The sequence below is a fragment of the Tachypleus tridentatus genome, chromosome 12, assembly GCF_004210375.1.
Source record: "Tachypleus tridentatus isolate NWPU-2018 chromosome 12, ASM421037v1, whole genome shotgun sequence".
In the NCBI taxonomy this organism is placed as follows: Eukaryota; Metazoa; Arthropoda; class Merostomata; order Xiphosura; family Limulidae; genus Tachypleus; species Tachypleus tridentatus.
The window spans coordinates 105,063,888-105,075,623 of NC_134836.1; the positions used below are offsets into that span (position 1 = coordinate 105,063,888).

The following is an 11,736-nucleotide window of genomic DNA, read 5'->3' on the forward strand; positions in this document are numbered from 1 at the left end:
CCATGGGTCTACAATTGTTGTCTTTGTGGGGGGGATGTGTTATAATCAAGGGTTGTTTTATAGATCAGAGTAAGTCTAAAGATAAAGTTTTACAGACAATAAATTTTATCTTTTTTTCTAAACAATTAATTACAGTTTGTTAACAAAAGTCATGAGAAATAGAAGTATAGGGCATAAAAATTGACTTACTCATTCCATATAAAAGTAAATTAAGCAGCTGAATAGTTTACATCTTTAGAAGAGGAAGAAGAATGTATTTCATGAAATACTGGGTATTTATCAGTATAGCAGTAAAATTGTTGGACGGTTGTCATTGCTAGTTCATACTACTCAAGATCACAGTGTTGAAATTTTACAGTCATTTCAAAAACTTTGAAGTGAGAAAACTGATAAAGAAATTGACAAAGTTTAAAGTCAGATCATCTAGATCAAGATAGAAAGAACAATAATTGTTTGTAGATGAAAACAACAAATTTTTAGATAGTTTTGACCTGTAGTCATTGTAGTTACTTTTGAGAACCAGCTTACATAGACCCACACAATGATAGAAGTCTTTCAACATACAAAAATTATTTTCATGCATAGTTTCTGAGTCCTAACTGTCCTTGAACCCCAAGAGTCATGTTGTGTGCCTGAAGCAGGCAGTAGTACTGTTTTGAGGTTCCTGCTATTTATAATTTTGTCCTTTATAAACATGCACACATTGGATCTTTCAAAAGTGATTTCTGCTATTCATTCATTTCTGACTACATTCGTGTGACTGATGAATAAAGTGTTGTGAAAATTAGTTTGATCATGCAAATGAAAACATGACAGTTATATGTAAAAGTTATCGTACAAAAAATTATATTTAGGCTATTTTGGACAAGTTACTGTATTGTGTATACACTGTTATTGCCATTTGCATGGTAACATTGGTTCACACACACACTGACCTTTATAATATTGTGTTTCATCAGTTTTTGAATTTGATTATTTCTCATAATAATACAAATAACAGATATTAAATGGCTCTTTGTTAAAGTTTTTCAAAATAATTTAAAAATGTTTTTAGTACTCAAAATAATAAAAAATAGTTAAATATCTCTGAGCTTTAATGTGAGCAATTTATTAATGAAACAGAAACATAGATAATTATTACTTTGTAAATTATTAGGTTACCTTTAATTGATCATTGAGGTATTTTCAATGCCAATAATTAAGCCTAAATATAAATATGGATAAAACGTCTCAATATTTTATTTTATTGGTAAGAATATTTTAAGTTCCTAGGATTGATGTAAGATAAGTAAATGTAGAGGTTGATTTTAATTACCATACAGAATTATGTGGAAATAAGTCAACTTTAACAAAAACATAATATTGCAATTTCAAGGTTTCATTAGAAATGTACCATTTAAAGCTCCATGATTGCAAAGACAATTTAAGACCATTGGGCAATAATTTGGAATCAAAGAAATATATCAATAAGAAATTAACTATTTTTATAAATAGTTACAGGCAACAAAATGGAAAATATCCAATGAACTGAACTGAGCAATTTATATAATATTTGCTATTTCCCATTTTAATGCTGTTAACAAATGTATAAGTTACTCTTATAATTTGTAACTCATTACACTTGTTTTTGTTATGTCACCTGATGTGAATTGCACAGTAAAATACAGAATAGAGATATAAATTTTTTTAAAATAAACTGTTGGATATTCATATATATTTCTTCAGCAAGAACTTGAACAGACACACAGCTCTGTTGACGAAGACAGGAAGCTTTACTTGCAGGCAGCTATTGTTCGTATAATGAAGGCAAGGAAAGTGTTACGCCACAACATCCTCATACAAGAGGTCTGTCAATGTATTAAAAATAATAGTTTGATTTTGTGAATTATAAATATATAGTTACTACTTAAACGTGAACTAGACAGGTTACTTATTGAGGGAGTGAGTGAAAGAAGATATTGTGGTATGTAAAACAGCAGTCATTAGGGATCTGCGTACCACGCTGTCATTTGAAGGGTTAAAATGTGACTAAGAGCTGAAAGAGATACAGAATATTACGATCGTTAAATTTAAGTCTGAAAAAGAAATTTAATAAATTATAAGGTTCTTGAATTTGAAGGAGTGTTACATTTTTAAATTTTTTTTTATGCAGATAGTAAAACTTTTGAATAGTTACAACAGTTTTAAAAGAGAGAAAATGTGATTGCTTATTTGCCCAATTAACCTTCAGTATATTACTTTAGCACCTGAGGAAAATTGAATAATCAAATTTTAATTAATTTTATGTGTGTGTGTGTGTGTGTATTATGACCTATAAATATCAGTAATTTTTCTATGGACTTCTTTCTTTAATGATATGTTTAGTAGTCCCATTAGACCCATATAATTCACAATATAATGATTAATATACAAACGTAGTTAAGTGTAAGGTAATTGCTAGAATAAATATTGAATAACTTAGCATTTGAAAATGTATATGTGAAAACATTTGGAGCAACAGTTAAAGGATAAGACTGCATAAGGGCTCATTTTGTCTTTACTGGAGACACGATAGCCTAGCATGTACCAACTACAAAAAAAACAAACAACTTAATACCTTGTGAGGGTGTTAATAGAAGAAAAAAACATAAATAAAATCACAATTTGTTATTCCTGTAACCTGCAAAACTTATAACTGTAGTGAGCATAAAGTACAGGTGTGACATGAAGGTGTATGTATGAATGTGTAATGTTTAAATCCACAATGTCTATGTTGTACTGTCATGAAAACCCAAGTTGTCATTGTCATTTGAACTACAGCTCACCTTGCCATATCACAGATGTGATTGTGAGTGTTTAGAAACCCCATAAGTGTTGGTGGACCTATTTTCCATTTTCAGTATTTTAATACTTTGGCTGCTTGTTATAAAAAATCAGTTATTAATATGAGTCATCAGAATGTATATAATGTCACAGTATACATGAGTATTTAGTGTCACAGTTGCTCTGTATAAATCTAGCATTTGTGATGACATATTTATTGTCCTTACACTATGAATGAGCCTATGCATCACAGTTGATTTCATATATGATATTTCTTCCATTCTATTACATATACTGTGCAAAATATTATGTTTGTACGTGCCTGTATTCAGAGTTAAAGTTAACCCCACTTTTGGGTAAGTGACTGATTTTTGGTGTAAATTATTACAGTACTCATAATATGTATCCTATATTGAGAAACACTTTACATAAAACGTTTGCTTCTTTGAAGGTATGGTAGTACTGACACTATTGAAAGCATTACTTTATTGTGTTTCCTTTCTCAGTAGCATAGATATCCCTAGAGTATTTTTGTGCAAAATTCAAAATAAGCCAAACCTTTCTCAATACTTTATTCTTCACTAGATTTTAGGGCCAAAAATGGTTCTTATGTGGACCCATCCTTTCATATGTAACCTGATTTTGTTCAAATAATACATTGAGATATGTAGTGAATGTTTGAAAAATTAATGACTAATAGCTGTAACTGTGGATAAAGAAAGATGTTTTTTTCACTTTTAAAAAATTAAATTTGTTGAATTAGAATATAACTTTTTTTTAAACAGATGGAAACGGAATGTTAGAATTTTTTTTAAATAAAACACAAAAAGAAAGATTAGTGGATAAAGTGTTATCCTTAGAATTTTTTCTTTTGTCAGTCCTATGTTTTGAAAGAAATTGTGGTTAAAATTATATTTTTTGAAATGATTCTGTTCTACTCGTGTTTTTAAACTAATATAAAATAATAATCATGGCTGTTAATTACTGAATTATATTCTTTAAGAAGCTACAATTATTTAAACAAACTGTATTGAGGATCACAGAAGTTGTGTTCCATGTAAATGGAATGCTAATTACTACCTAGAATTTGAAATTGTGAAATTCAAGAAAAATCATAAATTTGTAATCTTTTTAGGCTTTTTGACAGAAAACTTACATTTTCTGCAGTTTCGGAAAACATGATTTGATTGATATTTAGATTTTCTGGATTTTTGCTTCTTTTTTTTTTACATTAATTTGGCTCATTTACCTATTCCTTTAATCTGACATAACCTTAACAATGTTTTTTTTTGTTTAGATTGGGTAGTTTTTGTCAGCCTTTGTATGACAATTTGGCTTTAAAAGATAAGATACAAAAATGGTTCAAACAATTCGAAAATAGAGAAAATATGATTGGTATTTTGGCCAAACAACCTTCATGAAGTTATTTTATGCAAATAGAGTAATGAATTATTATAACTTTCTTTAATGGAATGTTATATGAAAAAGTAAGGCTTATAAATATCAGTCACTTTTTCCTTCGTTTTAATGGCTGCTTATTTGTTTTATGGTCCATTCAGTAGTCATGTTTTATTGGTGAAAATTCAGACTTAGTTTGGCGTAAGGTAACTGAAAAGGAATTGAAGAACTAGCCACTTGAAAATTTTATATAAGATAAATAGAAGGAAATCTTCACAAAATACTGTTTCAGAATACACTGACTATCATATTTTAAGTAAAAAAAAACAACAGTATGTTTGAGGTGAAATAGATGAAAAGTTTGAATTTAGGGCAAGTGCTATCAGGACTTAGCTTTATATCTAGTATTAATGTGATTCAGATATTAAACACATTAGAAGAGTACTTATTCCTTGTAGGCAGTTTTGCAAGGAATTTTCTTAACTTTTAAATGTTCAATTTTGTAGGTAATCAATCAAGCCAAGTCACGGTTTGTGCCCAGCGTAACAATGATAAAGAAATGCATTGAAGCTTTGATAGACAAACAGTACTTGGAGAGGACCCCTCACTCTGCTGACGAGTATAGTTACGTAGCATAAAAAAAGGAGGTGTTTTAATACACGTGGTTATTGGAGTGTTTTTTTTTTTTTACTCTAAAAGACCTAATCATATGTTTCTAATTAGGGTTTGTGAAGAAGGCCGTTTTTGGAGTCATGCCTGAAGAAATTAAAATCCCAGTGCTAAAAAAGTGAAACTTTTGTGAATATTGCACTGTTGTTAGGATTATTGTTGTTTTACAATGAATTTTGTAAGCTCATCTAGTGAAATGTTATACTAAAGAAAGGACAACTCAAAACTGTTTTAGTTTATTTATAGCAGTAAAATACAGTACATGAAAATTATACTGAATATTTCTGAATCATTACAACAAAGTGTTACAGATAGGTGTGAAGATGTGTTTTAAAAAAACTGCCTGATTCTCTAAATTGTATATTATAAATGTTTTTGTTTATGTTTTAACATTTAAATGTTGTAAATGTTTATATAATAAGTTTCTTTGTTACTGGCATTTGAGATCAATTTTAGTATGGCTTTTTCACAGTACCTAGTTAGAATTGTATATAAACTTCTACATTTGAACGGTAACTGACAAAATGTAAATCTTTACTGTTTGTTTTTCATTAATTGGGCAGTTGATTACTTCTATTATAATCAGTCACAACTGATAAGTTTCATAGTCCCAAATAAAAAAAAAGTCCCTCGTTTATTTGAATATTGTGATATTTTCAGTTTCTTACTTTCTCATATATATATATATATATATTTTATTTAAACACATGTTACTTCTTTTGCCATTTTCTAACTGAATATTCATATTGTTGGTTTCACTTAACCATGAAGGAAATGCTTTGAAAGTTTAGAAAATCTGAAATAATTTCTAGTTTTTACACCTAAACAATATGCTTGTTTATTTGCATATCTCTTCTGTTTCAAGACACAAGAATACAAAATTTGTAAGCATTCTTCAACATAAGAGTATTCTACACAGTACACTCACAGGCCAAATTTCTAACAGATATACTTAATATTTTCCCTCATGATATTGAACTTTCTTTTTTAACTGACTAATGTAAAAGTTTTAAGTAGTTGTTCACAGGATTACAATTATATGTATACTTGAGAGAAATTTTGTACTTAATGGTTGTAAACTTTTGTCAGAGGTGATGAAGAATTAGCAGTTACAAGTAATTTCTAACACTTATAGCATAAATCAAAATGTCTGGTTAATTGATTGGAACAGTTCATTAAACAGGGATATGTAACCAATCAATTTAAATTGTACATTACATAAGTTATTATGTAACAATGAATGATATAATATATTGCCCATGCAGTGGCCAGAGGCACACCTAATTTTTTCTTATGCGTTCAAGTAATAAGACTGTAAAATTTGAATAGAAAGTTCTTAATTGGTCAGTCATGTATGTTGCCAAGTGATGGAGAATAATTATCTTGTAAGTTACATAATTCAGTCATTGATTTTAGGTGATGCTGTGAAAGTAGTGTTACAAGCCAATTATTGACTTCAATTGTTTCATGAAAATCTTGTGAAATTACAGTATGAAAAAATACAAAAGTCTTTGATTACTGTAATTTTCTAGCTTTTATTCCTATCACTTTAAACTATATGCAGTGGTTTTGAATTAATGGTTCTCTAGCTCATTTTAGGTGTCAAAATGCCTTGCCTTATCCATATGTAATACTCAGCAAAATTACACTGACAATATTAGTGGAATGGTACTTTGAGTGGCACAATTGAAGTAATCAACGTAAGGTGACACCTTCTGACAGAAAGAAATGTATCAATTTAAAAGTATTATCTGGTCAAAACTGTAATTATTCTTTCTGTTGGTAGAAAAAAACCCATCAAAATATGAGAACATGCCAGAAAACCCTAAAATTAACAAGTTGTGTGAATTAACAACTGACACTAAAAAATCTAAAAGGAAATATGAAAACAAAATTTTGTATCATAAATATTTTGTTTAACAAATGGCAGAAATGTTATCAAAATATTTTGTGTGCAATAAAAAAATTCTCAAATATACAAACACACCATGTGTGTACGTAGCCTAAAACAGAGAGGGAAAAAATGATGACTTAGAAAACAGCAATAAATACACTGGAAGAAATTTCAGTTTTAATAATTAGTGAATTACTTGAGCTTTCATTCAGTGTTTTTTAAGACATTGAAAATTTGTTCACAATTAAAGTGACAAATTCTGTTGACTTAAATTGTCACAAATTCTGTTGACTTAAGTTGTCTCAAACTTTTTACTTCTTGTGCTCTATTATAACCCAAAATGCTGTTGCATTATAATGCATATACTTATGTTAATTGTTTGTATTTATTAAGAAGGCTAAATGAGAAAAGGCTGAATATTATTTTCATTAGTGCAGATATGTTAAGTTTTGGCATATTTATTGTCAATATCTAGTTTATTCAAGTACATGAGTGCAATGTTTCTCTATTTGTTGTACAAATAGCTGTAAAAGTAGATTGTTTATAGAAGTGTTCGCAAGGAAACAAAGTTCAGCTTTTTGTATAAATTTGAAATAAGGAATATATATAATTTTTTTTAATAGAAAGAGGGAAACAATTGCTTGTTCAGGGTTGAGTTTTATTCTTGAAAGCATATATTTTTTTTACCCTTCTTGTAAGTAACAGTTGTTAAAGCTTGTGCTCCTACTCATTATATGTTTCTACGACTGAATTTGATTCATAAGAGTTAAGCTTGTGAGCTTATAATGCTAAAATTCATTGTTTGATTCCTCCAAAGGGCATCATGCAGATATTCCATTGTGCAACTTTGTGCTTAACATAACCAGACAGTGAATAGACAGATAGACATTAAAAGGCCAAGAATTTAATATCTAACAAAATAAAATTTCAAAGAATTATTACATAAAAAACTGGAGTTTGAATTTTGTTAAGTAAAGAAGTTAAAACCTGAATGTCTGATGGGTAATCAAAAAAAGTACTGTTAGCATTTGATACTAAGTAAACTATTTAAGGTTAAATTTTATTACCAAAATTTGATATTCATGTGGCATTTTTATCAAGTTCTAGACATTGCTAAATTTCTTATTCATGGTTAAATTTAGCAATAATTTCCATTTTTAACTTGTAAACCAATTTCCTGTTGATAATGTATATTGATGTATAACAACTTGATTAATATTTGACTTACAACACCTGGACTGTGATGTGTGGTGAGTAAACATTAATGCAAACTATTATTTAGCAACAGGTAACGAATTTACATCTGATGTATAACAACTTGATTAATATTTGACTTACAACACCTGGACTGTGATGTGTGGTGAGTAAACATTAATGCAAACTATTATTTAGCAACAGGTAACGAATTTACATCTGATGTATAACAACTTGATTAATATTTGACTTACAACACCTGGACTGTGATGTGTGGTGAGTAAACATTAATGCAAACTATTATTTAACAACAAGTAACGAATTTACATCTGATGTATAACAACTTGATTAATATTTGACTTACAACACCTGGACTGTGATGTGTGGTGAATAAACATTAATGCAAACTATTATTTAGCAACAGGTAATGAATTTACATCTGATGTATAGCAACTTGATTAATATTTGACTTACAACACCTGGACTGTGATGTGTGGTGAGTAAACATTAATGCAAACTATTATTTAGCAACAGGTAATGAATTTACATCTGATGTATAACAACTTGATTAATATTTGACTTACAACACCTGGACTGTGATGTGTGGTGAGTAAACATTAATGCAAACTATTATTTAGCAACAGGTAACGAATTTACATCTGATGTGTAATAACTTGATTAATATTTGACTTACAACACCTGGACTGTGATGTGTGGTGAGTAAACATTAATGCAAACTATTATTTAGCAACAGGTAATGAATTTACATCTGATGTATAACAACTTGATTAATATTTGACTTACAACACCTGGAGTGTGATGTGTGGTGAGCAAACATTAATGCAAACTATTATTTAACAACAGGTAACGAATTTACATCTGATGTATAACAACTTGATTAATATTTGACTTACAACACCTGGACTGTGATGTGTGGTGAGTAAACATTAATGCAAACTATTATTTAGCAACAGGTAACGAATTTACATCTGATGTGTAATAACTTGATTAATATTTGACTTACAACACCTGGACTGTGATGTGTGGTGAGTAAACATTAATGCAAACTATTATTTAGCAACAGGTAATGAATTTACATCTGATGTATAACAACTTGATTAATATTTGACTTACAACACCTGGACTGTGATGTGTTGTGAGTAAACATTAATGCAAACTATTATTTAACAACAGGTAACGAATTTACATCTGATGTATAACAACTTGATTAATATTTGACTTACAACACCTGGACTGTGATGTGTGGTGAGTAAACATTAATGCAAACTATTATTTAGCAACAGGTAACGAATTTACATCTGATGTATAACAACTTGATTAATATTTGACTTACAACACCTGGACTGTGATGTGTGGTGAGTAAACATTAATGCAAACTATTATTTAGCAACAGGTAACGAATTTACATCTGATGTATAACAACTTGATTAATATTTGACTTACAACACCTGGACTGTGATGTGTGGTGAGTAAACATTAATGCAAACTATTATTTAGCAACAGGTAATGAATTTACATCTGATGTATAACAACTTGATTAATATTTGACTTACAACACCTGGACTGTGATGTGTGGTGAGTAAACATTAATGCAAACTATTTAACAACAGGTAATGAATTTACATTTTAAGCTTATCAATAAAAAAGTGTAGTTTGTCATTAAGCCTGATGCAATCATAGACAAATTTAGGATTATAGATACGTTTGGAATAGAAATACATAAATTTAGTTTTATGTCTTTGTAAAACTGTATAATGTATGTGTGTGTGAAAGGAAGGAAGGGGTATCAAAATAAAAAAAAAAATTGGACGTTCAGATGAAACCTTAACAATTATTTTTAAATAACTGAGTGAGTACTGGGCCTCAAATGAATAAACTTAGAATCCCAAAGAATTGAAAAATTTTCATTTTACAAAAAAATAATAATAATTAGAAAACAATATTTTGGAGACAAGACCTGGATTAGTGATTAGCATGTCAAAATATGGATCCATGGTTTGTGCCCCATTGCTGCAAAAATTGAGCACTGCACTTTGAGACTGTGGGGGCATTATAGACGTTGGAGACAAATTTCATTATTTGTTTAAACAAGAGTAACCTAAAAGGTGAAAGTGGGAGTCTTTGACTGGCTTCCTTTCTTCTATTCTTCAGTTCTAAACTGGAAACAATTAGTGCAAATAGCACTTGTGTAGCTTTGCACAAATGTGTGTAACAAACAAAAAAGTTATTTTAGCCCAGTCATTATATAATTGTTTATCTCTGGCTTCCACATTTCTCCAAGTAGATTTATTTCTGTCTAAGAAACCATTATGTGTCAAAAAACTTTTTTTTTAGAAAAGAATGGTTTTCAGTTTGGGGTATTCAAGCTGTGGACTGCTATAGCAGTTTCTTCACTGTGTCTCACATAACCCCTCAAAAGTAGAGTTCTTCAACTCAAGTAAAGAGTGTTCACTTTCTCTGTTATGTTTTTCTGAACATAATTTGCATTCGTGTTCATATACATATTTATTACTCATATATAGCTGGCTTTTTTTTTATTGGCCCTGTATTGAATGTTATTACATCTATCTAGTTGGTTCTTGGATTATTAGGTGAGAATTTGTTTCATATTTTTCTGGTTTATGTGTTAACTTTATTGATAGTCTTCCTGTAATCATTTATGGCTTCACGAATTTGGTTACTGAAATGGTTACTAATATAAGATATAATTAATGTGGTAGGTGTTTAACTGGTTTATAACAATGTCTCTTTGCCTCTGTTAAAGTATCAAATCATTTGAGATGTTAAAAAGGAGGGATGCTTGTTTTGAGAAAGATATCGTTTTAGTTCTTGGAATTTAATCTTTTTATCTTGTTGCATGTGATGTCAGTTCTTTGTGGGTGTTCAGTGATTGTGATGATAGGGTGCCTAATTTCTAGAACAACAACAACAAAAAGGTTTTTTAGCTGAAGAGTCCAAGGTGATGGAAGAAAAACACATTATTCTCCCCCTTAAACTGTGGATACCCAGAACACTCGACAAAGAACAAAATAAAGAATAACAAATGGGGAGTAAAATCCAGACACACAGTCATGTTATATATGTGAGAGGAACAACTCTCTGAAAACATACAGAGAACATTACTTCCAACTATACTATTCACAGTGGATGTAGTAAACAGTGTTTACCCTATCTAGTAAGTTTTTAAGTGATTTAATGTGCATTTCAATACACTAGAGAAGTAAAAAGATAAAATTTAGTATTTGGGAGCAAATAGACATACAAGATTCAGTGATACTGATCTATGTGGAATAGCCCATCACACCATATAAAAATGCAGTGAGGCAAATTGGAATAATACTAAAATAACAGGATATGAACCACAAATGAGAAAAACTTATTGCACACACAGTCATGTTAAGCCAGGATACACCTCTTTAGAAACATTAAAGTTGTTAATCCAAGGTTTAATGGATAAGAACTTAGAGAAGTAGATTATTTTTGATACTTCCATCATGAAGTTCCAGGATTGAATCTCGGCTCCTACTGTTATATAAGGTCCTCAGGACTTTCGTGAAGGTAATAGTAGTTTAGCATCCAAAGTACTGCATAAAAACAAGTTAGTAATTGGTATCTAGTTGTATACACACAAAAAAAAGATCAATTGTTACTAATTCATAATTAGACATAGAAGGTCGTAATGGCGACTATAACCAGGTCAACGACTGTGCTTCACTTCATAAAATGAAGATGGTGTGACGTAGTCATACTGCCGATAT

At 29.7% G+C, this 11,736-nt stretch overlaps 1 protein-coding gene across 2 annotated transcripts in view; it reads left to right on the top strand.

The window, feature by feature from the left end:
• Positions 1 to 5,512, top strand: part of LOC143234224 (cullin-2-like) — a 50,085-nt gene extending 44,573 nt beyond the window's left edge. For both annotated transcript variants that reach the window (XM_076471421.1, XM_076471422.1), the window contains exons 20-21: positions 1,726 to 1,845; positions 4,707 to 5,512. In XM_076471421.1, the coding sequence (XP_076327536.1) occupies positions 1,726 to 1,845; positions 4,707 to 4,838 (252 nt within the window). In that variant the 3' untranslated portion in view covers positions 4,839 to 5,512. The remainder of the gene's footprint in view (positions 1 to 1,725; positions 1,846 to 4,706) is intronic.
• Positions 5,513 to 11,736: the final 6,224 nt, after the last annotated feature.